The sequence below is a fragment of the Siphateles boraxobius genome, unplaced genomic scaffold, assembly GCF_051911475.1.
Source record: "Siphateles boraxobius isolate OS27281-9 unplaced genomic scaffold, OSU_SipBor_1 326, whole genome shotgun sequence".
Classification (NCBI taxonomy): Eukaryota; Metazoa; Chordata; class Actinopteri; order Cypriniformes; family Leuciscidae; genus Siphateles; species Siphateles boraxobius.
In genome coordinates this window covers 191663-218926 of record NW_027508949.1, presented here as the reverse complement: position 1 = coordinate 218926, position 27264 = coordinate 191663, and the positions used below count along the sequence as shown (strand labels likewise).

The following is a 27264-nucleotide window of genomic DNA, read 5'->3' as shown; positions in this document are numbered from 1 at the left end:
CACGGTCATAGATAAATTTCAGGAAGAAAAGAAACAAGCTGCAGCTTTTCAAAAATTCCTCCCACTTAAAGTTCATGTCCCAGGGTCTGCTGGGCGAGGGCAGACCAAGCCGTCGACTAGCTCCTCACATAGGGCGCAACAAAGGCAGAGTGTCGCGTCTCGTGGCCCCCCTTCTAAACAGTGGGAACAGACGCGACAGTCTCAGGCGAAGCCTTCTAGTGGTAAGACTGATCTGAGGACAGTCATTATGGCTAAGAAGGCTTCGTCTAAGAAGTCCTGACGCCACGGGTGTCAGGATGCTGAGGGTGGTCCCCACCGTGAGAGGGAGGTGTTCACCGCTTCAGACGGTGCCCGTTCTCTCACGGTGCCCTCAGGGGTCCCTTCTGCCAACCCCGCCTTCGTGTCGGGGCGCAGACGGGCCCAGCGAGCGCTTTCCCGAGGGACGCTCGCCCCCTCTGAGGAGGGGTTTAGAGCAGTCAGACCAGTCGTCCCCTGCTGGTGCGCCGTTACAGGGCGCTGTGTCTGCTGCTCAAAATATTCCAGAGGCCAGCCTCGAGAGGCTGGTACCCTTAGTAGATTTTCTGGCAGAGTGGAAAAGTCTTCCAAAAATATCTCAGTGGGTTCTGCATTCGATAGAAAGGGGTTATGCCATTCAGTTCAGATCTCCTCCTCCTCGATTCAATGGGGTCCTGCCCACCGTGGTGGGCCCCGAGCAGGCTCTGGTAATGGAACAAGAGGTGAAAACGCTCCTTCAAAAGGAGGCTATAGAACGGGTTCCTCCTCCCAGCGAGGAGTCAGGTTATTACAGCCGATATTTCATCGTTCCAAAGAAGGATGGGGGGTTGCGTCCAATTTTAGATCTGCGCCTATTAAATCGTGCTGTAGCCAAGCTCAAATTCAAGATGCTTACGCTAAAGCAAATCGTGTCACAAATCAGGTCCGAGGACTGGTTTGTCACGATAGATCTGAAGGACGCATACTTCCACATCTCCATCCTTCCACAACACAGGAAGTTCCTGAGGTTCGCTTTCGGGGGCGAAGCGTACCAATATCGTGTTATTCCGTTTGGCCTAGCTTTATCTCCCCGCACGTTCACAAAGTGCATGGACGCAGCGCTAGTCCCGCTGCGGCTCCAGGGCATTCGTATACTGAACTACATAGACGATTGGTTGATTCTCGCTCAATCGCAGCAGCAAGCGGCTCGGCATCGAGATGTCGTCCTCACACACATCAAAAAATTGGGGTTGAGGCTGAATGCCAAAAAGAGTGTTCTATCTCCATCACAGATAACATCCTTTCTGGGGGTACTATGGGATTCTGTGGCAATGCGGGCTCGCCTGTCGCCTGCTCGCATCACTTCGATTCTCTCAGCTGTAAAAAGAGTAAAGCTAGACCAGTTGCTCACTGTAAAGCAGTTCCAGAGACTGCTGGGTCTGATGGCAGCAGCGTCCAGTGTTATACCCTGCGGCCTGCTGTACATGAGACCATTACAGTGGTGGCTCAGGACCAAGGGGTTCTCCCCGAGGGGAAACCCCCTCCGCGTGATCAAAGTTACACGGAGTTGTCTCCGTGCTCTGGTAATGTGGAGGGATCCTTGGTTTCTGTCCCAGGGACCTGTGTTGGGAGCTCTTTGTCGTCGTGTAACGCTAACGACAGATGCTTCCCTCACAGGCTGGGGGGCGATCATGAGTGGTCGCCCAGCACATGGTCTGTGGCAGGACCATCATCGATTTTGGCATATAAATTGTCTAGAGATGTTGGCAGTGTTTCAGGCTCTGAAGCACTTCCTGCCAGACCTGAGAGGTCATCATGTTCTTGTCCGGTCCGACAACACATCGGTGGTCTCTTACATAAACCATCAGGGGGGTCTGCGCTCTCGCCCGTTATACAATCTGGCTCGCCGGATCCTTCTATGGTCCCAGGGGAAGCTTCTCTCATTGAGGGCGATTTATCTCCCGGGGCATTTAAATCGGGGAGCGGACATCCTGTCGAGGCAGGGGCCGAGGCCCGGGGAGTGGAGAATCCACCCCGAGGTGGTGGAGCTCCTTTGGATGCAGTATGGTCGTGCCGAGGTAGACCTATTTGCGTCCAGGGAGACATCACACTGTCCACTGTGGTTTTCTCTCAGTCATCCAGCCCCGCTGGGGTTGGACGCTATGGTGCAGGCGTGGCCGAGGACACGCCTGTACGCCTTTCCCCCGATTGCTCCGACTGTTTGCAGACTCGCGCTTATCAGTAAATTAATCCACAAATCACAGCACTTTCATAATCAGAATAAGCCATAGCGATTTTAATTTTATTTAGATTTATTGTTCATCAATACTTAAGCTTTTTATAATTTGCATGGCTGTATGATGTCTTCATCTTATCTGAGTGACATGAATGACGGAGTATTTTAAGATAACCCATGCGATTGCGATCATTTCGTGTGATAATAGAATCCAGATTAAGTTAACTCAATACAATACTTCAACTTTCCACATCCACCCCAGCCCGTTTACCTTCAGGAGTCAGAAGTACCGTGACTACTGTAGCCTACTGTCCTCGCTCATGAGCTCAGTCAGAGGGAGAGGCATCCAGCTGCAGCCCAGCAGAATCACTTCTTTAAGACACCAGTGGATGGACAGCAGACGTCATTTCCGCATCGTCATTCACTTTTCAAATTGACGTCATTTCCGTATCGTCATTCACTTTTCAAACTGACGTCAATTCCGTATCGTCATTCTCTTTTCAAACTGACGTCATTTCCATATCGTCATTCACTTTTCAAATTTGACGTGCCATGCAGATGTCAGCGGTAAGAAAAAATAATAATGAGGTGTGGTGTGCACAGTGTGCAATAGTTTATTTGGAACTGTTCATGTTTTATTTTCTCTTGAAATAGAGGGTGCTTCTCAATATCCCTCCTCGTCTCCTCGTCTCCTCTGTCCTCCATCCTATGACCCGGAAACCGATCGAGCGCAGCCATCTTGAAGGACATCTCAATTCTCTAATTGCACCGCGAGGAGTCGAGGATCGAGGAGTGAGGAGGCTTCCAGAGGAGTCATGAGCGTGGATACACAGCTGTATCCTATGCGGAAGTGTTTTATCGACTAAACGTGACGCACGTATCAATTCTCCTCCGCCTTCTGATCACAATCATTTTAATTTATTCTTTACCTTTGCAGTTTATATAAACTACATATCTCAAATATTTCAACAAGGTATCTTGCTATATTGTTATTCTTTGTTGAAACAACATGAGGGCAGACCCTTTGAGCGCTGCTGATGACGCAGTGAAGTGACGCTCGAGTGATCAAGTATTCCAATGTATAAAAAAGCTTTCATTCGATTCTTCCGTCATCGTTTTCTTTCCTTGCAGCCTTCCCTCGTATCCTATAGGGGGAGGAGCTGAGACGCTAGGAAAGGAAGCGAGGAAAGGAAACGAGGATGCACAAATAAGAAATGAGAAGCACCCAGGGACTTCCACCACAACCTTACGGGCCTGACTGTGGCATCTTCATTCTGATGGTCCGATTTGACTAATTATACTTATTAGATTGTGTAATTTCCAATAAATATTGCAAAACCATGAAGTGTTAATTTGATCTGGATTGTTTGGTAAATTGTCTGATCATGTGAATCTACGTATATTTTAAAAACATAAGGTTACATTTACAAAAAAAATAAGAACTGAATATCCAAATGGGCAAGGCAAAAAACTGTGGTCAATTAACACATGTACAAGTCTATTGTATTGACAAAACATTATAGTCCATTGATCTAGGCTGAATTTAAGCCAATATATATTTTCAAGGTTCTTGTGAATGCAGTTTGCATGAATTATTGTTGTTATAATATTAAGTATATTATTGAGAATTGTTTTATGTAAAGACATATTATAAAGATCATATTTCAATTTGCACACAGCTATTATATTATATTTTAAGTCATAAAAGTGAAATGACAATACGGAAAAGACGTGTGCAAATAAGCCTGCAAAGAATGCTGTCTATCCACTGGTGAAAACAGAAAATAAATATATGTCAATCCAGCGGTGAAAACGGAAATTAGCAGCGAGACGGAAATGACGGAGAAAATGGAAATGACGCAGGCTGTGTATCCACTGGTGTCCAGCCAGTGGTGTCTAGCCGGAGGTGAGTCTGCGGGGCTGCAGCTGGATGCTATTGGTCAGAGGCGGCCGCCGGAGTGGAAGCGGGATTGAGCGGGATTCTTTATTGCTGTCAATTTTCAAGTCTCTTTTTAATGATAGGCCTTACGCATCTGTCAATCATACCCGCTTGCTATTTGCGGAATGAACCCAGCGCTATGATTGGTCGAACTCCGCTTCTTTTGCTGTTGCTTTTTTTTTTTTTTTTCACAGACACGTCTGTACGCCGGAAATCCGGCATGGCGCCGGAGCGCTATCAGGCCTGAGAGCTTGTGTCAACTAGACTCTCCCTGTGTGTCAACAAGACTCTCCATCCCGGCGTGACTCCGATCTTCAAACAGATGAACTGGATAATATTCTTATTGTTCCAGTCCAATCTGACTTCTGACCTATAATACCTTAAACTCCCTGAATCATAATCGTACACTGTTCTTTCATTGGCCAGAGGAGAACTGCCCCCCCGACTGAGCTTGAGTTTTTTCTCCATTCTGTCACTGATGGAGTTTCGACTCCTTCCCACTGTCGCCTTTTTCACTTTGTTGCCGTTGGCTTTTAGCTTGCTTAGTTGGGGATATTAAATTGAACATTTATTTTAATATTCAACAATATTATTTATCTGCCTGCATTGACACCATTATATGAGAACTGAACTGAGCTGGTCAATGACATTACAGTTTTCTCCAGAGCGGCTATATATATATATATATATATATATATATATATATATATATAACCTAAATTAATAACTTTTTTACAACAAAAATGAAACATCACTGAACTTACTTAAGCTGGACTGTGACGCTAATTTCTACTGGAAACAAACTTTGTTACATTATTTTCCTGTTATCTCTGTAAAGCTGCTTTGAAACAATCTGTATTGTAAAAAGCACTATATAAATGAAGGTGACTTGACTTAACTTAAATTTAGGCTGATAAAAAATGCTGTATTACAGTAATGAGATTCTTACGAGAATATAACAAGAACAGGAGTTAAAATAAAAAGCATTCAAATGCATTATGATGAGAATTTTAAAATGTGCTTAATTGTCATGAAAATAATGTTTTTTCAACAAAAAAACAATCCAAAATATAATTTCTATTTTTTTCAGTTGATTTTGATGTTGCTGTGAAATTCACCCACTTGTATTTCATTATAAATATTTCATGCCATTTATGATCGAATCAGTTTGATTTTTAAAGAAAACCATAGACATGTAATTGAAAGCATCTCTACAGAAAACAGTCAGTAAAAAAATTTGAGGTAAAGATGTACCGCTGCGTACGGCAGAAGACGAGCAGACATCCCTGTAAACCAGAACCAGATCGACTCTGAAGAGGAACGCCACAGCGGCCAGTAACGTGACCAGAGCCACCAGACCGAGGCCGATCCAATAATGACGCTCCATCTGACAAGCTGAGAGAAAAAGAGAAGGAGCAAGTTGGAAAAGAGGACGTAATCAAAAGTATTGTCCAATGTAACCTAGAGCTGACCTGGGATAAGCCGGACTGTTCCAGAATCTGAACCTGCCGGGTGTTGAACGATACATTCGAGATCAGTGTTCAGATATTCAGCTGTGACTTCTGAGATGTATAAAACAGAAAGTTTGAACAGCTGCTCGCTCTCCTTCATGCTGGAAAAACAAGACATGCAGAAACAAAATGGTTAGTCACATCATAAACAAAACCCTCTCTCATTACATAAAGAGCAAACGTATGTTTTTTCCTTACGTGGTGCTCTCGTAGCTCAGAGTGAGAGAGTCAGAGTCACTCGTCCAGTATATGTCAGTTTCATCCATGTCGTTCTTCCCAACAAGAGCTTTGCAGCTCAGGTTCAAACTTTCACCTGCGATCACATGAATATTATTGCGCTTTTCATAATGTTTCGGTTTCATGACTTTTCTTTATATTGCAATTCAATAGACATGTCTTCATGTCATTCTAATTAAAATTCAATTTAATATGTTGTCTTTTTTTTACAAATTCAATTCAAATTCATAATCATGAATGGAAAGAGATAATTCCTAAATGCTAATATTTTTGCATACATTTTTTTTTGCAGATCACAAAATCACATAAATGGCCTCGAGTTAAAACAGTACAAGTACTAACTCGAATTGACATGTACAGCAACAGAAGAGTTCAGCGTGTTTCATAGCCGTCACTCACCTAGTGTTACGGGTTTTGTCTCATGCTTTGGGTAGATGATTTTAGGCTTCGTCACCACTGTCACACACAGAGAAACATTCATCACATCATCTGTCAGTCTCTACATCAGCGCTATACTGCCCTCTACTGTGTGTGGATGTTATTAGGGCACGCACTTCTTATTTCAGATTCTTATTTTTTTTACTATATCAAGTTAAAGGATTTTGAAACTATGCAGGATTTTTTTTTTTTTAAGTAAAAGGACAGACTCATACAAAAATAATGCCTCTCAATCATCACTAGAAGTGCCTGTAGTTTATTACTTTCTTCTTGAATTTGCTCGGGACGTTTCTGCCCTACTGGTGCGTTCATGTCCTCCTGGGAAGTTCGTACGTACGAGGTGGGAAGTCGTGTTTACGACTTAAGTTGGTCGGAGCAAGATGGCGGTGTACCTTCTTTTAATTTATCACACAAAATACAGCAAGGTTTGTTAACTCTGCTTATAGAAAACGAAGAACAAAAATTGCGCATCAGGTATGTTTTTCTTTTTATGTTTTTAATAAACTTATGAAGCCAATGTAAACTGTTAGCATTTTTTGTTGTAATTCATTAACTTGCTGCTTATAACTAGATTAATGATGATCATGATAAATAACAGTTTCTAGGATGTGTAAACATTGAAATTCAATTAAAATTTACCGTCAACTTCAGACGTTGCATCCATTGATTCCGCCATGTTTCACTGACACGCCCACAACTCGTACAGATCAGGGCTTAAAGAAAGTCCCGATCTCCCCACTGGTATTTACGACACTGTGGTGGCGTTCAAGTGCATTCAACTCGTAATTACAATCTATACAAGATGACTTGAACGCACCATACGGCCAGTGTGTGTGTCACTTCAGCCAATCACGGCGCAGCATATGTGCTCAGGGCTCGAGCACCCACGTAAAAATACCAGATATTCTCCATTGATTTTAACCAATAAAAAAAGCTGTTGCAGCTTTCAAACACGATTGTCTTCCCCTTTTATATTTATTTGAGGCCGTTTCTATGGCGTTATTTTAATGACAAAGGTCGAGAGCGCATAGGCTACAAGTTATGCACGAGCACAAATCGCTCAACAGGCAGATTTTCTTCACTATCGCACTAAACTGGACGCGCATTTTCAAATCTCGTGGCTCTTCTGCTCTCGCTCAGATATTATGTGCGCATGCTCAAACTCAAGCTCTCTACTTGCTCTTTCTCTAGAATGCTCTTCTCTCCTAGATTTAGAGTTAAGTGCTTATTGTAAATAGGTACAGTTTTGGTCAGAATTAATGGCACCCCTGGTAAATATGATCAAAAAAGGCTGTAAAAAATAAATCTGCATTCTTAATCCATTTGATCTTTCGTTCAAAAAATTAGCAAAAATCTAACCTTTCATTGAAGTGAAAGAATTGAATGTGGGGGGGCGGGGGGATCACATTATGAAATAAATGCTTTTCTCCAAAACACGCTGGCCATAATTACTGGCTCCCTGTTATTAAATACTTTTTGCAACCTCCTTTTGCCAAGATAACAACTCTGAGTTTTCTTCTGTAATGCCTGATGAGTTTGGATAACACCTAACCAGAGATCAGAGATCATTCCTCCAGACAGAAGCTCTCCAGATCTGCAGATTCACAAGTTCATGTTGGTGCTTCTTCTCTTCTGTTCACCCCACTCATCTTCTATAGGGTTCAGTTTAGGGGACTAGGACGGTCATGGCAGAAGCTTCATTTTGTGCTCAGTTACACATTTTTGTGTTGATTTTGATGTTTGTTTTGGATTTTTGTCCTGATGGAAGATCCATCCACGCCTCATTATAAGATTTCTAGCAGAGGCAGTCAGGTTTAGATGTTTTATCTGTTGGTATTTGCTAGAATCCATGATACCATGTATCTGAACAAGATGTCCAGGACCTCCAGCAGAAAAATAGGCCCAGCAGTATATTAACCAGGGCACCATACAGACTTTATCAAAAAATTTGCTGACTTTCTCTCAGAGTTAGTACTGCCTGCAGATAAAGTCCTAATTGTTGGTTATTTTAATATACATGTAAATAATGGAAAAGATGCATTGGGATTGGCATTTAAAGACATTCTTAACTCTATAGTTAGACAACACGTGTGAGGACTTACTCATTGTCGTAATCATACTCTAGATCTAATATTATCACATAGAATCAATGTTGATGCCGTTGAAATTCTGCAGCAGAGCGACGACATCTCAGATCATTATCTAGTCTCGTGTAAACTTCATTTAGCCAAGGCTGCAAAGCCGACTCCGTGTTACAAATATATTAGAGCTATCACTTCTGCCACTAAAGATTGCTTTATTAATAATCTTCCTGATCAGTTTCATCATCTCAGCATCCCAGATAGCTTAGAAGAACTCGATATTGCAACAGAAACTTTTAACTCTCTCTTTTCCAGTACTTTAGACAGTTTCTTCTTTGCGCTTAACCCTCTGGGGTCTGAGGTGTTTTCGGGCCCTGGAGGTGTTCTGACATGCTCTGACATTTGTGCTTATTTCTATTACTTGTGACATTTTCATGGCTTAAGTCTGTTAAGTCCGGTGTCTCTTCCTGTGCCTGAGCCGGTGTCTCTTCCTGTGCCTGAGCTGGTGTCTGTTCCTGTGCCTGAGCCGGTGTCTGTTCCTGTGCCTGAGCCGGTGTCTGTTCCTGTGCCTGAGCCGGTGTCTGTTCCTGTGCCTGAGCCGGTGTCTGTTCCTCTGCCTGAGCCGGTGTCTGTTCCTGTGCCTGAGCCGGTGTCTGTTCCTGTGCCTGAGCCGGTGTCTGTTCCTGTGCCTGAGCCGGTGTCTGTTCCTGTGCCTGAGTCAGGGTTTGTTCCTGTTCCACCGCCATGACCCGATGGGTCGTCTGCTTCGCCCTGGCCGCCTGTTGCGCTCACTACAGCACGGGTGGGTTAGTAGAGACAGAACGCAGGGAAATAGGTAGGAGGTTCCCGTTCTTGATTGAAGGAGGGACCAGTTACGGATTGAAACGCAAATCAGCGAGATCTTAAAACGGTGTGTTAGTATGAGCATGAGATATACGCAGAAGCAAGAGTTAGTTTGCATGTTGTCTCGTCGGGAGAGATGCGCCACCGGTAAGCTGCTGTTTAATAATGAAACGCTTATTGAAATGCGGGGAAAGTTTGTCTGTGCAACCATTGTGCTACCGTGGCATATGCGCGCAGTTTATGTGTAGATAAATATTGGTAAATGTTGCCGTGGGAACACTGATAAAACCTCGTTTACAACCAAATGTTTAATGTTGTTGTATTAATAGTATTCGCGGTAATACAAGTAAATGTTTGGATTTGGAATAGTTCACTTTCGTATGAGTTACTTCCTGGTTTGTGATGCCGGATGGGAAATGTAGTTTGTTGTCTTACGTTGATAATGAGTTACTATGCTAAAGCGTCACTATATAAAACTACACTCACTTGATTTACTTTGGGCCAACGCACTGAGAATATCTCTTTGATTTTAGAGCGATTGGTTTAATTATAATTGAATATTGGTGTAAATCTTGTATTTATGAAGCTGTTGGATTTCTGTGTTTAATGTTTATGTTTGTATAGTCATTTAGATTGAACACTAAATTATATTATAATATTTATAAAGAATGTTGAGTAATATATTATTCCATAATGTTTAGTGGAATTTGTTTTATATTATTCAGAATTTATAGTATGTTATGTAAGTGGTTATTAATCTTTTCATTTACATTGTTTTTTATGTCTATAGGTTTATAACCTATTTGTTTGTGGACTGATCAACTATATGTGGAAAAGAAATAAATCCAAGTAAACAAAACCTCAATGAGTTATGAAAACGAGTTTTCTCCTGACGCCCTGGGAAATTCTTGAAAAAAACGAACAGTTATAAATCGAGGCTCACTGCACTGGAGTGAGTGCAGTGCTTCATTAAGAAAGCTTCAATCAACCCGAAACAGCTGGCTTCTCACTTTCGTGACTGACCCCAAGTTTTCCATTAATTAAACTGCCTGTTGATTAAAGTAAAGGAGCGGAAGTACACACTGGGTGGGACAGCTCTTTGGTCAACGCAAAAGGAGTAACAATAGCAGACTTGGAGAAGTTAAAAAATGTGCGATCAAGAGCTCAGGCTTCGTTCACCAAGAGGGCTCATATTCTCACCAAACCCAGACTTTTGGAACCGACTGAGGTTTTCAAAGAATGGAAGATTTTCAGGATGGATTTTTTGAAAGTCACAGATGCGGGACATGAGTATGTTGAAGCCCTTAGGGAGTCAATGGATGAAGAGGTGAAAGCATCGGTGGATCAAATTGATGTGAAGACAGCGGAGTGTGAAAACAGGTTCCTTGAGGTAAAAGTAGCCACTCAGGAATCCTTTTGGACCAGTTACGCTGAGGAGGCGTTCTTCAAACAGGTTAAAACAGCTGAGACGGCCATCACTCAGGCAGAGGAAGAGGAACTTAACCCTAGGAAGTCAATCAAGGACCCCAGGTTAAGGAATAGAGCTCTTGAAAGAGAGGTTGTTGAACTCGGAGAAATGTTAGTAGAATGGAAGGAGTTGGTTCCTGGTTCGAAGGCGTTAGATCTCAGGACACGCCACAAGACACAAAAGAAGAGGGTCCTGGCGTTGTCTGACAAACTGGAGGAGGACGAAGCAGACCAAGTAAGGGGTAGAGATGACCTGGGAGATGATAGCGGCCCAGCTGGGGATCCGATGCAAGATGCTTCTTTCCTCTCTCTCCCTGACATGTCTTCCGATCACAAGCTGAAGCCCAAGAGGTATACGGGGGTATTGAACATGAACACCCGTCCCCTCTTACAGCAAAGCAGCCCGGAAAGGACCAAAGGAAACTTTAATCTCAAGCCTCAAATCAGCTTTGAAAAAGTACGGCTACCCACTTTCTCTGGTGACATGAGAGACTATTATCGCTGGAAGATTGAGTGGGAAGACGTTCAAGAATTGGGGAACCCACAAGGTGTGGAATGTATAAAAAAGTTTCACTTGTTAAATAGTCTCTACGCAAATATGGAAACAGAGCGAAAATAGTCCTTATGATCGTCAATGAGGTCCAGTCTCTTCCCCCTGTCAAAGGAAACAATCCAAGAAGAACTATTGAATTAATCCAGGCTGTGGAAAGGCCACTGTGTAACCTCCAGATTCTTGGTGAAGAGGACGCTGTGAAGAACCGCGTTGATGCTCAATCTCTTGAAAGCAAGCTTCCCAGTTCACTCAAGAAGGAGTGGATTATGCACAAAACTGATCCAGCAAACAGGTTCTCTCCACTGCATAATTTGCATAAACAAGAGAAATGCTGTCAATCAATGATGACAGCTGATCAACTGATTTAGGGCCAGTTTTACATTTTTAACTAACACCGTAATGGTCGTACTGAGGCTGTGAGAGCTGATTTCTGCTCAGCGGACATTTGGCCATGCAGGTCAGGTGACCCATGAGATGACCGCGCTGGCTGCTGCTGCTCCGTGAAACAGGAGGACGGTCGGTCACAGTTACAACAGCAACAATGATAAAAACGCTGGAATCTGTAGATTGAGAGGTATGGTAATTTAATGTTTAGTTATATCGTAGTTCCCTCTGAATGTGTAGGAAAACTGAAAAAGTCGAACTACACTTTACTAGCTAGCTTAGCAGCCTGCAAACCAAGTTAAGAGTGCAGAGTGCAGACAGTTGAAGAGGGCGCGCGCGCAGCTCTTAAAGGGGCCACACCTTATTTCCACTCATTACACCGCCATGGAATGCTATTTTCTGGACTGAAGACTTGAGGGTGTTTTTTGCAGATGTGTGTGTTCAATAGAGCTAATGTTATATTTTTGGCCAACCCGTGTGTGAAATATAGTGTGAAAGTCTAGATTTAAGTTATAACACAAGAACAAGCTGTGATTTATTTATTTGCTCTGTTATTTAAGGGCTGTTTTTGTTTGTATCAGTTAGCTCATCTTCACTTAAATTAACGTAGTAATATATGCTGAATCAAAGCCAATGTTTAAATTTATACCTTCAACGGGGCCTTGGATATGAATACTGTCTTAGTTGAAAACCACTTTTTGCACATTTTCATACATCACAAGGCATCCTAATGATATTATTCAGTCATCAGGCCATCCTCTGTGTTACCTGTTACCCGTGTTTGCTTTACTAGTTTAAGTCCCCTCTTGTGGTTAAATAAAAACACACCTGGCAAAGAACAAATTAAGAAATTCAAATTCCAGTATCTCTAACAAATTATATCTAAGCTAAATAATAACATATACTAAGCATGTAAAGCACCCTTTTTTTCTTAAAAGCTTAGTTTTTATTTTGCTTTTACAGGTAAGGTCCTATCTTTAAGCATTTTGGTTTGTCCTGTTGGATTTCTGTGTTTTTATGTAACCACAAGATGGTGCCTCAATTAGTAAAGCAAACTCAGGTAACAATACAGGTGACACAGATGATGAGTTGATGACTGATGCACGTTATTCTATATAGGATGAGTTAAGAGAAGTTTATTTTGCTACTCTAACTTATGAAGAGACAAGTTAATCCACTACAAGAAAATAGCTCTTTGAAAATGTTTACCCTATCCTGACCATAATTACTGATTAAAAATAGACATGTTAAAATAACCAGAGATACTTGGGGACTGTGATAGGTGGTTAGGACTGTTTTTAACAGGATAGTCACCTTTATTTGACCAGTTATGAGACAGGAAATCATGGGAGAGAGAGAGGATGTGACATGAAGCAAAGGACCGGGATTCGAACCATGGTCGGCTGCGTACATATACGCATTAACTTTGCTATGCCATGGCCACCCCACACTAGCTTTGTGCCCCATCTTGGCCACCCCCCAAAAAATGTCCTGGATACGCCACTGTCCCCAGCCAATTAAAATAGTAGGAGACCTTGTCCTCTGGGACTGTCCGCTGGGAAAGACTGTTGGAGGAACCCATCCTGATCTTATTGAGACTGTCAATCTGGAAGTATACCACTCTGAGACTCACTTGCAAGGACCATGAGATCAGCCTCGATGGCTTACAAAGAAACCATCTTACTTCAAGAGGAGGAAGGAGATGCGCTTATCCGAAGCACCAAAACTACTTAACAATGAGGTCCTCGAGTGGTTCAGGTGGGACAGCATTGGAGCTGCGTGCAGTCCTCAATGTGACGGTTGCAAGTGTGGTAGGTGCCCTCCTGGAGGAAAAGAGATGACCCTCAAGGAGGAGCGAGACCTGGAAAAGATAAAAGAATGCCTAACATACGTATTGGCAGACAAACACAGCAAGTCTCCTCACTGGGACGCGGCTTATCCTTGGAGGACGGACCTCAAGACACTGCCCGACAATAGGCAGGCTGTGGAGGCAACCTTCAGAAACACTGAGAAGCGTCTGGAGAAGGAACCTATGTGGAAAGCTGCATATAAAGAACAAATAGATGAGACAGTTTCAAGAGGGGCTGCTGCTAAACTTATGGAAGAGGAAATAAAGAAGTGGGAAGGACCTAAGTTGTATATCAGCCATCTGGTTGCACCGAATCCGCATTCCTCTTCAACCCCAGTGAGAGTTGTGTTGAATAGTAGCCAAGAGTATCGAGGTATAAGTTTATATAATCTCCTTCACAAGGGTCCCGATGTACTCAATCCCATAAGAGGAGTCCTGTTGAGGTTCAGGAGTGGACGCCATGCCGCACTGGGTGATGTAAGGAAAATGTATAACTCAGTGTGGCTGATAGATCAGGAAGTTCACATCCACTGATTTCTCTGGAGAGACAACCCTAAAGATGATATTGAGGTGTTTGCGGTCGTCAGAGTAAATATCGGTGATAAACCTGCAGGATGTATCGCCCAAGTCGCAATGAGAGAAACTGCCAACCTGCCTCAGTTTGCTGATATGGTGGAAGAACGGCGAGCTCTGATTGAGGACAGCTATGTGGATGATATCCTAACCTCACACAATGATCCTGAAACATTGAAAAAGATCACCAAAGGAGTGGAGGAGATGTCAAAAGTGGGAGGCTTCTTCCTGAAACCATGGGTTCTATAATGCCAAAGTCTGAGGGGTGGAGTCCCTACAGAAGCTACTATGCCGAGGAGCTTGGTACTGCCTAACCAGATTCATGAGGGGGAGAACAAAGCACACGGAGTCGGTTACGAACCTGAAACTGACAAACTTCGGTTGCTGACATCTATCAACTTCTCCAAGAAAAGAGGTAAAATGAGGACGGGAGTTAATCTGAGCATGGAGGATGTCAGGGAAGGAACACCAGACCCCCTTACCCGACGCATACTTCTTAGCCAGATAGCCACATTATATGACCCGGTTGGTCTTGCTTCACCAGCCAAATTCCATCCAAAAGGGAATAATGTTGGTTCGAGAATCATTCCAGGAAGCTGGTAGGGACAACCCACCTAAAAATACATGGGATCCTCCTCTCTCATTGAAACTTCGAGAAGCGGCAATAACTCTCTTTGAAGAATTCGTAAGACTGGGTCAAGTAAAATTTGAGAGAAGCCTTATGCCGCCTGGAGCTAAAGGGTTGCCAATAGGGATCACATTCTCAGATGGAAGCAAATCCTCCTATGGGGATGTACTTTATTTGAGGTGGGAAACCAGCGATAAGGTTGTAGTGAAGTTGGTAGAATCCAAAGCGAAACTCACGCCTCTTGACTTGAAAGGAGATGTAATCAAATCGGAGCTCTGTGGTGCTGTGTTTGCTACCCGCCTAAAGAAATACTTTGAAAAACACTGCCAGATCCAAGTCAAGCAAAGGTTTCACTTCGTGGATAGCCAAACAATCCTAGCAGCCATTCAAAAAAGCAGCTATGGCTTCCAGACCTATTTTGCTAACCGAATTGGTGAAATTCAGAAAGCTGGAAATGTGGAAGATTGGAGGTGGATTGAAGGCAAAAGAAATATTGCTGGACTTCCGGTGGTAATTCGAAGCGTATGGCCGCATAATCCCGCACTCCCGTTCGGTCGGAGTTTATTCCCCAATTTGAAAATATTAAGATTTGATCTTTGTATAATTAATGATGGAAGGGGAAAAATACAGGAAAGGCAAGGGAAAACAGACTGGGAAAGCAGAGAAGAGTGAGAAAATAACGACTGAGGGCGTCATGGACGAGGAACAAGGAGAGAGTAATGGCGCGCATGAACAAAATGCTAAACTAACAGATGAGGATATGAAAGTTAACATCGCCGCCATCCGCGCAGACATAAAAATGATGTCAACGGAGTTGAAGACTGAGCTGAGTAATTTTCGAGACAGAATCAGAGATGACTTGAAGAAGGAGCTAAAGGAATTTTGAGAGGAAATTCACCAGAAGCTTAACGAGGTCGCAACCGATCTAAAAACGACTACGGACAGAGTGAGTGAGGCCGAGGCTCGGATAGCCGAAGCTGAAGAGTGGTCAGTTGACTTTAGAGAGGCACTGAGCCAGTCACTACAAGCTCAGGAAAGTTTGCAGTTAAAGCTAACAGACTTGGAAGCACGCTCAAGGCGTAACAATGTTCGCATTTATGGGATCCCGGAGGGAACTGAGGGAAACAATATCTTCCAATTCATAGAAAACTTTCTTAGAAAAGAGCTGGAACCCCTTGCTGATGTTGACCTTGGAATACAACGATGCCACAGAGCGCTCGGCCCCATACCGCCTAGAGAAGCGCAAGCCAGATCGGTGATCGTCTACTTCCAGCAGTTTAAAATTAAAGAGATGGTTCTGCCTTCTGCGTGGAAGAAAAAGGAGATTTACCACAGCGACAGGAGGATCTACTTCGATCATGACTATCCTGCAGAAACGCTAGCAAAAAGGAAGGCGTATATGCAGATCAGGAGGGTTCTCAGAGAAAAGGGAATACGGTTTCAAACACCGCCACCAGCGAAACTGCGAGTCTTTTTTGAAACTGGGCCGATTACTTATGGAAACGCAGTGGAAGCAGCAGAGGATCTGAAGAAGAGGGGGTTCCCGATTGAGTGGGAGAAAACTGCTGAGGCGTCTGCGGAAAAAGCACGGAAGGCCGGCTGGCAGCGATCAACGAGCGCGAACACGGCAAATCGGCCGAGCCGCCAGGAATGTTAGAGAATTCTGTTGGCGGAATCTTATTAGATACTTTGTAACCCCCAAGTTAAAATCTTTTCAGTCTCGCGAGAAGGGAAGTGGTCTATGTTGGAGGAAATGTGGGGAACAGCTGGCAGACCATTTTCATGTATTCTGGAGCTGCCCAGCTATTCAGTCATACTGGCAGGAGGTAATACATTTTATTTTTGGTGATGGAATTGACTGCTCATTTCCTACAATTTATCTGGGAAACTTAGCAGCTCATTTGATGATAAAAGACAAGTACCTTTTAAAGATATTATTAGCAGCCAGCAAGAAAGCTGTAACACGAAAGTGGCTACAATTTGAACCCCCAACAAAGGCTGAATGGCTGGACATCATGTCCAGTGTCCAAGATATGGAGAGGATGACTTTCGCTTTAAACCTACAGATGGATAAGTATTTGCAGTATTGGGAAAGATGGATTGTGTTTACGAATTCATGACATGTTTATTGAGCATATATACTGACGTATTGATGTATATACTGAAATACATACTTTCATTAATTTTGTTTTATGCAAGAATGTATGAGTGACCAAACGATTGTTCTGTACAATTGTATGTTGCTGTGGCTGTTTTTTATTATTTTTATTTTGGAATTTATTTTTTTTTTTTCAAAAGGAAAAGAATAAAAATACAGTATTAAAAAAAAAAAAGAAATATTGCTTACATGCTTACCAGGGGTGCAACTCCTGAGGAACTGGGCGAAGGGACAGAATGGCAGCAAGGACCTGAGTTTCTGAAAAATTCCAAAAGTGACTGGCCTATGAAGATGGCTAGTGAGATTGTACCCTCTGCTGCTGAAGATGTGGGAAAACTTCAGCGGAAAGCCTTCTCAGCAGTGGTCACCAGGGTTCAGTCTAAAGGAAAAGAAGACCTAAATAAGCTTGACAAATCGACATCACCAGCTATCCCTGGTGTAACATGAGCAGAATACAAGCAGAAAAAGCCTTGGATAATTGGACTGGTGCGTCTGGTGGAACCTCAACGTTACAGTTCTCTTTCCAGACTGTGTGGCTCTTTGGCCTGGACTCGATGGGCTGCAGAAACTTGGCTGAAAAGGTGTCAAGCACCAGATTCATCAAAGTGGGAGGCAAACCATTCTATCCTGTCGACTGAGAAGAGAGCACAAGCATTCCGAGACCTGGTCTTCGCGGCCCAAGATGGCTGTCAGTTTCTGGACTCAACTCTAAATCGCTTGGTGGTCCACAGGGATGAGGGCACAGAAATACTTCTCTGTGGAGGACGAATCCAGAGCTGGAAAGAAGATGGAACAGCTGTTCCTTTAATTCCATTCCGTTCATGGCTCGCAACACTACTGTCAAGAGAAGCTCATAACGAGAACCATGAAGGTGTTGCTTCCACGCTTTTGCGTACCAAGAGGAAGGCTTGGATTATGCAGGGTCGGAGGATAGTGAAGAAAGTTGTAAATGACTGTATTACATGTCGCAAAAGAAAAAGTAAGATGTGCCAACAGATGATGAGTGACCTGCCGCCAGAACGATCAGAGCGTGTTAACCCATTTGAATATACCACACTTGACCTCTTTGGCCCTTTCGAGATCAAGGATGCTGTCAAGAAAAGAACAGGAAAGAAAGTTTGGGGCATAGTATTCTGTTGTATGGCATCAAGAGCAGTTTATGTGGATCTAGTTGATGATCAATCATCTGAAAGCTTTCTCCAAACTTACTTTCGCTTTGTAGCAATGAGAGGCCATCCCAGAAAATTGTGGTCAGACAGGGGAACCAATTTTATTGGAGCTAAACCTGCCCTACAAGACTTGCACAGGTACCTAGCGACCGTACGGGAAGTATACATAGAGGACAAAGCAGCCAAGAATGGGACAGTGTGGGCATGGAACTTTCACCCGACGGACGCACCTCATCGTAATGGGGCTGCGGAAGCTGCAGTTAAGCTCGTAAAAAAAGGGGTGGTGATGGCGCAGTGGATAAGACACATGCCTTTGGTGTGAGAGCCCCGGGTTCGAATCCACTGTGAGACACCAATGTGTCCATGAGCAAGACACTTAACCCCTAGTTGCTCCAGAGGCGTGCGACCTCTGAAATATAGCAATTGTAAGTCGCTTTGGATAAAAGCATCAGCTAAATGAATAAATGCAAATGTAAAAAGATCCCTCACTAGCCTTGGAGGTACAACAAACTCACTCACTTGGGGTGAGCTCCAAACACTCTTCTACCAGGCAGCTAACCTCACAAATGAAAGGCCGATTGACGCCAGAGCACAAGAACAAGAAGACTCTGTAGAGTATTTGACCCCCAATGCTCTGCTTCTCGGGAGGACCAGGCAAAGTGGAGATACAAGAGAAATTGACTTGTGTACCCATCCCTGGCGCCGTCTCAGGTCCATCCAGATTGGTGTGGATATGTTCTGGAAGAAGTGGAGCGAACCTGCCGGACCTAACTTATTCATTAGACCAAAGTGGCACCGGACACAAAGGAACGTAGAATGTTTTGACATTGTTTGTATTGCTGATCAAAACGCATTACGAGGGCAATTCCGGCTCGGCCGGATACAGGCCGTGTACCCTGATAAAAAAGGACTTGTGAGAGATGCAGACATTAAGGTGTGTGTAAGCCTTTCTGCCTCCCAAATAGGTGGGCAACTTAAGAGGAACCCTCAGCAGCCGACGTCAGTCATCCTGCGGAGAGATGTGAGAAGACTGGTAGTCCTCATTCCTGTGGGAGACCAATGACTCCTAGAACTTTATGCTTCTTTTACCATCACTTGCACTACCATTCAAGGAAATGGATAAACCCGACAGAATACTATGTATCTGTCAGTGGAGGTGTCTGAACAGAGTCAATAATGGTTTTATTTTTCATGATGAGAAGAACCAAAAAAAAAAATTTTTTATATATATATATGTAAGGCTGTGACCGCTTGGAATCACATGATTACACGGTAAAGTGGGAGGTGGGGTTAACACACACACACACACACACACACACAACCGGGGGTTCGGTGTCTTGCTCATGGACACCTCGACACTTGGTCAGGTGGAACCGGGGATTGAACCACCAACCTTTCGGTTTGTAGACAACCTACATGAACCACTGAGCCACTGCCGCCCCTATTTATAACCTTGTTTGTGGACTCATCAACTATATGTGGAAAAGAAATAAATCCAAGTAAACAAAACCACATTGAGTTATGAAAACGTGTTCTCTCCTGACGCCCTGTTCGGTGGGGAAATTCTTGAAAAAACCGAACACCGCCCGATGAACTGTCTGCTTCGCCCTGGCCGCCTGATGGACTCTCTGTTTCGCCCTGGCCGCCGGAGCCCTGACCGCCCCGTAGAGGGGGGGTTATGTCACAGTGTCTGGTGTGTGTTTCACTGGGTGTCCACTAGAGGTCTCTTCCCCATATCGTCACCCACTCATCATGAACTGCAATTAACATAATGCTTTGTCTGCACTCATCATCTGATCATTGCACACAGCTGTTTCCCATCACCCTGTTAGTTATGTGTGTATAAATACCCTGTCTGCTTCTGTGTTCTTTGTGGATTCCTTGTTTTCTGTCGTGTTGCACTTCCCTGTTCCACTTTGTTTTGCTTCTTGTTTATCGGACTGTTTGTATGGATTTTGACCCTTGCCTGGCTGACTACGAATACGGATTACCCTATAATAAAGCTGCACTTGGATCTTACCTTCTCTCGTGTGCATTCCGTGACAGCGCACCAAAATGGCTAGCAGCGGCACTGATCATATACATAACTATGATTTCAGTGGTGTATAAAGACCTTACATAATGAACCGTTATGTTTTTATTACCTTAGAATGATCCATTCTATCTACAAACACCGCGGGTCCCCTTACATCAACATGTTTCTACAGTGGCCCTAAACGGACAAACGCGTTTCATCACTATTGTCAAGTTGTGATTTATTTCTTGTGCAATTCCCCACTTTAAAAGGACAGTCCCTCCACATGAAGATCTTAACTGGATTTCACTCAATAAACATCCATTCTATCTACAAACACTGCGGGTCCCCTTACATCGACATGTTTCTACAGTGGCCCTAAACGGACAAATGCGTTTCATCACTATTGTCAAGTTGTAATTTATTTCTTGTGCAATTCCTCACTTTAAAAGTACAGTCCCTCCACATGAAGATCTTAACTGGATTTCACTCAATAAACAGCCATGGGATCAGTTGTTTGTCTTTTATTAACCATTCTTTGGTGGGCACTAAACAGGTGAAAAAACTCAAAAGAGAGATAAGTACAAGTTATTATCTGAGTTGGCAGCCAAATTAAATAAACAAATGTATTCACATTTAACTCAGATAAACACATCACTGTCATTATAAGTTACAAGGTTTCCAATTTTAAGCAAATATTATCAAAAAATACCCACCATTTTAAATCAAATGATCATAATTAGAATCTTTAGCCAAATTCACATTTTAGCCAAATGCAATACAAAATATTTTTTTTAGTAGCAAAACATTCATTTACTTTCTAATCATTAGTTTTAAGCCGTATATTTCTAGTAAAGAATTATTATAAAGTATCATTGTAGCCACACAACTAGATATGTTATACCAAACAAATCAGTTGGTATTTTAATTTTCAAAATGTATATATATTTTTTTCCTTTAACCAAGTATCTTTTCTTTCTTTACCTTCAATTGTTTGATAAAACCTAACAACTTGAGGTCACAAATACCACTGCAAAAAGTCCTATCAAAGTCAACAAAAGTTGAGAGTCTGTGTTTTTCCAGAGCAACATTAGCACTGCACTGCTTAAGTCAATCCAGCCAAAACATGGCCATTATGGCGCTTACCGGCTGTCCTTCACAGTTTTGTGGAGGGCTTGGTCTTGCACAATCACTTTGATGACAAAGATGAAGTTTCCTTGGTCTTGTGGTGCTATAAATGCTCCTTCCACTGCGGTCTAAAGACAACAACAGAGCCAGGCACTGATTGCCTTTAAGATTTGTTCCACCTGGTTCACCACTGATTGAAGGGGAAGAGAAGCTCCCAGGCAGTTTGTCAGCACAACTATGTTGTTCTTTGTGCAAAGAAGCTAGCTAAAGTCAGCGAATAAAACACTGACACAATGATGAATAACAGTAATATTCGCAATGACATATCGTTTTACTGAATAATTAAGTAAACCTCATTTTTTAATTTATCTTTGTAAAGAAACCTCATTGCTTAACTGGCTACTCTCTGCTGTCTTAGACGATGACATCACTTCCTGTCGGCCACCATAACTTCTGTTGGGAGTAATTCGCAACCTCACCACTAGATGCCACTAAAAATTACACACTGCACCTTTAATATTCAACAATATTATTGATCTCCTGCATTGACACCATCATATGAGAACTGAATTGAGCTGGACGGTGACATCACTGTTTTCTCCAGAGCGGCTATAAATGAACTAAATTAATAACTTTTTTACAACAGAAATGAACCATCACTGAACTTACTTCAGTGTCTTGTCTTCAGTGTCTCAGCGGCCTGTCTTGTCTTCAACGAGCCCAAAATGGCCCACGTCACTCCTCGGTTCATCTCTCTGTACTGGCTACCACTCGCGGCTCGCATCAAGTTCAAGGCTTTGACAAGGCTTTGAGGGAGCGGAGCGACCACAGGCTCAGCTCCCTCCTACTTTCACTCGCTCCTACGAGTCTATACCCCTACCAGAAGCCTACGATCAGTCAATGAGCGATGGCTCGTTGTACCATCTCAGAGAGCCACAAAATCACTCTCCAGAATGTGGTGAGCAAGACGAGGACGTGAGAGAACGGCGCGAGGCCGATGGCGTGATTGTTAATAAATGACACCTGTGAGACGCACCAGTCTCGCATCTCTCACGGAGGAGCGGAAGCATAAAGGAGGAGCGACGACTGCTGGCTACACAAAACACAAATAAAACACAACATAAACACAGGCCTGTCGTCTCTCGATCTTCACAGTCGTCGCTCCTCCTTTATGCTTCCGCTCCTCCGTGAGAGATGCCGGCCTCGCGCCGTTCTCTCACGTCCCTCGGCCCTCGGCTTCGTCCTGCTTGCCACAGAACGTTCTCATTCACGGTTCCATGCTGGTGGAATGACGTCCCCACCCTCGTCCGGAATGCAGAATCCCTGACAACATTCAAAAGACAACTGAAAACTCATCTCTTCCGTGAGCACTTAACCATAAAAAAACGTTCCTTGTCCTGTAATCCTCCCTTGTCTGGCTTATGCTACTCTGAGAAATGTCTGAACTTTGTATCTTGAGCACTTCTTGTGTTGTTTTGCTTCTTCCAATGACTCGCTTGCTTTAGTCCTCAATTGTAAGTTGCTTTGGACAAAAGCGTCTGCTAAATGACTAAATGTAAATGTAAATATACTTAAGGTGGACCATGACGCTATTTTCTTCTAGATCTCAGTAATGGTCTGCGGAGGAATATCCTGGCCAATATTTCCCTTACTCACTGTTAGTACCGTGATACAATCCTCAGAGCCTACCCTCATGTGGATAGAGTGTGTAGGCAGTTTGTAGATGATGAAGGCATTGATGCCATTAACTGGCCCTCACATTCCCCAGACCTAAATGCAACTGAGAACCTCTGGGACATTATGTATCGGAGCATCCGAAGCCACCAAGAGTGTCTAGGAGCTCACTGCCCAGACAGCAACAGTGTCGGCCCATATTCGGCCCAAATCTGGTACGTGTTGAATCCACATGTGCCGGATGTGGGCCGGATCTGGGCCCACACTATGTTGCTGTCTGGGTGATGCCCTAATCCAGGATTGGAAGGAGATCACATAGGACACCATGTCATCAGGACGTCTCATGCCCAGATGATGTCGTGAGCGGATACAGGCTTGTGGCAAGTCACCACTGACTTACATTATGAGTTGCTGTGATGAACTTTTTAACAAGATCCCAAGGTGGATTACATTAAAGACCCCATCAATCTTAACAGAACTGGGTAGATCTGCATTTAGTTAGTTTGCCCCATATATATGGAATAAATTGCAGATCAAACTTCAGATAAACAATCTTATGTCCCTGGCCCAATTTAAAAATGTATTGGAGGATTTATATGATGTCTTATGTGTTTGTGATTGTTTTTGTTGATTTGGATGTCTTCTTTGTGTATGACATTGTATATGTTTACATGTTTCACAGGGCTCAGCTGAAAAAGAGATCTCGGTCTCTTCATGCAAGTTGGATTAGCCTGTAACTTCCGTTATTTACATTGATTTTGAATTCACCGCTCAGTGTGATGATGACTGTTGTCACATAATTTTGTTCTTAACAAATTATAGAATGTATAAATATTTTCAAATTTAATATTTCATTCATTGACATCAAATGTGTGATTTAAGTGTTCCCATTTTTTTGAGCTGTGTATTTTGAGTGCTTTAATTTTACTTTAAAACATGATCATTTAAATTGAATTGAATTGTCATTTACCAAAATCTGAAGACTGGTTGTAGATTTTTGTAGTCTGGGCAGCAGAGTAGTTCAGCCCTTCAAAAGTAAAGTTCACAAAGCAAGTAAAGAGTCCAACCATCTTATCTGATCTGTTCACCGGGACTTTCCGTTTGTTTTCCACATTGAGTGGATGGCAGTCCTACGGAGAGAGAACAGAGAGATTACAATGAGCATCTACACACACGCACAGGCAACGTATACAAGTGAATCCTTTAAATCAGAAGACCATGTACTGTACGTATGCAACTACAGAACCCACAATGCTAAACATATTGATTACTAAAGCATTGTTTTGCCAAACTTGTTTGACATTTGCTATTTTTGATGTAAGTAATATTAACCACCAGATGTATTAAAGTCAAATGATTTTTAGTCATTTTTAGCAGGTCTTTTTGAGCAATGCACACTTCAGTTCTGTTTATGCTACACAGATTTAGTGTAAACGTGGTCACCACTTCTGTAAATAAATAAACTCAGAGTTTTAAAAACAGAACAAGAACGAGATGTGGGCGGAGTCAAAAAGAAATTGCATGTTGCGGCATGTCCGGTCCGAAAACTGTGTTACAACCGTATTATGCTGTAGTGTGAATATGTGTGTCACTTATGGTTTTTGCAGGCACCCCTTACCTTTCGCCAGGTCACTTGAGCTCCAGGGTCTAAATCAAAGACAAGACGAAGGTAACATTCGAGTTCCACTGTGCTCTTTACATCGTCTTTTCTGTTCATATGGGGGCATGTTTCATTCTGAACGGAGACCTCAAATATAATTTCCTGGGTTTCATTGCCATTTCTGCCATATAGAACACAAGAAGAACAATCGTTGGGATGAAAGAAAGGCTGATATGGAATTCTGAACACAAAACATACAGTGCTAATACAAAGGTGTTTTTATTTTATGTTTGCATCTTTACACTCTACACCTTGATTTTTATTTGATAATTCTCAGTTCTCAATATTTGGTTTAGCATTAGAACCACCAGGGACGTTGTATACATAAAACCACCAGAGGGTAAACTTTACCCATACACATGACTACTGTCTTCACAAAGTAAAGTCTAGAGTCATGAAATTATTATTTTTTGTAGTCAACTATGTTTTTGTCCTGTTGTTTTATGTTCAAGGCTATTTTAATCAGGCTAATCACTTTTCTTAATGGTGAATATGGGCTAACCCAGCCTGCAATGACAACGAGAATTACGAAATAAATACATATTTGGATGGTGTAATATTATAATAAAATGTCATTAATAACATATTAAAATTATTTAAATGACTAAAATACCCTACATAGACAATAATGAACTATAATAATTCACCGCACTGGATAGGATGTATAATGCAACGACAAATTCAAGCCCACAGTCTAACCCTAACCCTCACCTGATTAATTATTAATTTGTTTAGTTCATTTATAATTTGAATAAAAGAGAACAACACCAATAAAATTGGCTTAATTATTCAAAAAAGTATTCATTACATCATAGATCGGAAATATTTTTTTTTCAGGAAACGGTCAGACTTGAATAAATAGCAACAGTAGCGATTAGGGCTGCACGATTAATCGCAATTTTCATGTAATCACACTTAAACCATTTTTGGCTTATCGCAATATTGAAATGGCAAAGGCTGTGATTATTAGTAATGAGCAGCTCGTCAGTGATTATTAGTTATGAGCAGCTCGTCAGTGATTATTAGTTATGAGCAGCTCGTCAGTGATTATTAGTTATGAGCAGCTCGTCAGTGATTATTAGTTATGCGCAGCTCGTCAGTGATTATTAGTTATGAGCAGCTCGTCAGTGATTTTTAGTTATGCGCAGTTCGTCAGAGATTATTAGTTATGCGCAGCTCGTCAGTGATTATTAATTATGAGCAGCTCGTCAGTGATTATTAGTTATGAGCAGCTCGTCAGTGATTATTAGTTATGAGCAGCTCGTCAGTGATTATTAGTTATGAGCAGCTCGTCAGTGATTATTAGTTATGAGCAGCTCGTCAGTGATTATTAGTTATGAGCAGCTCGTCAGTGATTATTAGTTATGCGCAGCTCGTCAGTGATTATTAGTTATGAGCAGCTCGTCAGTGATTATTAGTTATGAGCAGCTCGTCAGTGATTATTAATTATGAGCAGCTCGTCAGTGATTATTAGTTATGAGCAGCTCGTCAGTGATTATTAGTTATGAGCAGCTCGTCAGTGATTATTAATTATGAGCAGCTCGTCAGTGATTATTAGTTATGAGCAGCTCGTCAGTGATTATTAGTTATGAGCAGCTCCTCAGTGATTATTAGTTATGAGCAGCTCGTCAGTGATTATTAGTTATGAGCAGCTCGTCAGTGATTATTAGTTATGAGCAGCTCGTCAGTGATTATTAGTTATGAGCAGCTCGTCAGTGATTATTAATTATGAGCAGCTCGTCAGTGATTATTAGTAATGAGCAGCTCGTCAGTGATTATTAGTTATGAGCAGCTCGTCAGTGATTATTAATTATGAGCAGCTCGTCAGTGATTATTAGTTATGAGCAGCTCGTCAGTGATTATTAGTTATGAGCAGCTCCTCAGTGATTATTAGTTATGAGCAGCTCGTCAGTGATTATTAGTTATGAGCAGCTCGTCAGTGATTATTAGTTATGAGCAGCTCGTCAGTGATTATTAGTTATGAGCAGCTCCTCAGTGATTATTAGTTATGAGCAGCTCGTCAGTGATTATTAGTTATGAGCAGCTCGTCAGTGATTATTAGTTATGAGCAGCTCGTCAGTGATTATTAGTTATGAGCAGCTCGTCAGTGATTATTAGTTATGAGCAGCTCGTCAGTGATTATTAATTATGAGCAGCTCGTCAGTGATTATTAGTTATGAGCAGCTCGTCAGTGATTATTAGTTATGCGCAGCTCGTCAGTGATTATTAGTTATGAGCAGCTCGTCAGTGATTATTAGTTATGAGCAGCTCGTCAGTGATTATTAGTTATGAGCAGCTCGTCAGTGATTATTAGTAATGAGCAGCTCGTCAGTGATTATTAGTAATGAGCTGCTCGTCAGTGATTATTAGTTATGAGCAGCTCGTCAGTGATTATTAGTAATGAGCAGCTCGTCAGTGATTATTAGTTATGAGCTGCTCGTCAGTGATTATTAGTTATGAGCAGCTCGTCAGTGATTATTAGTAATGAGCTGCTCGTCAGTGATAATTAGTTATGAGCAGCTCGTCAGTGATTATTAGTTATGAGCAGCTCGTCAGTGATTATTAGTTATGAGCAGCTCGTCAGTGATTATTAGTTATGAGCAGCTCGTCAGTGATTATTAGTTATGAGCAGCTCGTCAGTGATTATAAGTTATGCGCAGCTCGTCAGTGATTATTAGTTATGCTAACTAATAGCATCTTTTATTGTCTATGGGTAAACAGCAGTGCT

The 27264-nt window shown here is 42.4% G+C and overlaps 1 protein-coding gene across 7 annotated transcripts in view; it reads right to left on the bottom strand.

Moving 5' to 3' along the window:
- The window catches only part of LOC143701403 (interleukin-1 receptor type 1-like), a 68187-nt gene that overhangs the window by 7183 nt on the left and 33740 nt on the right, over nucleotides 1-27264 (bottom strand). For all 7 annotated transcript variants that reach the window (XM_077194788.1, XM_077194784.1, XM_077194790.1 and 4 more), the window contains 6 exons: nucleotides 24495-24657; nucleotides 23847-24006; nucleotides 6317-6373; nucleotides 5879-5993; nucleotides 5642-5781; nucleotides 5424-5564 (listed from right to left, as the gene is read on the bottom strand). In XM_077194788.1, coding sequence (XP_077050903.1) covers nucleotides 5424-5564; nucleotides 5642-5781; nucleotides 5879-5993; nucleotides 6317-6373; nucleotides 23847-24006; nucleotides 24495-24657 — 776 coding nt within the window. The remainder of the gene's footprint in view (nucleotides 1-5423; nucleotides 5565-5641; nucleotides 5782-5878; nucleotides 5994-6316; nucleotides 6374-23846; nucleotides 24007-24494; nucleotides 24658-27264) is intronic.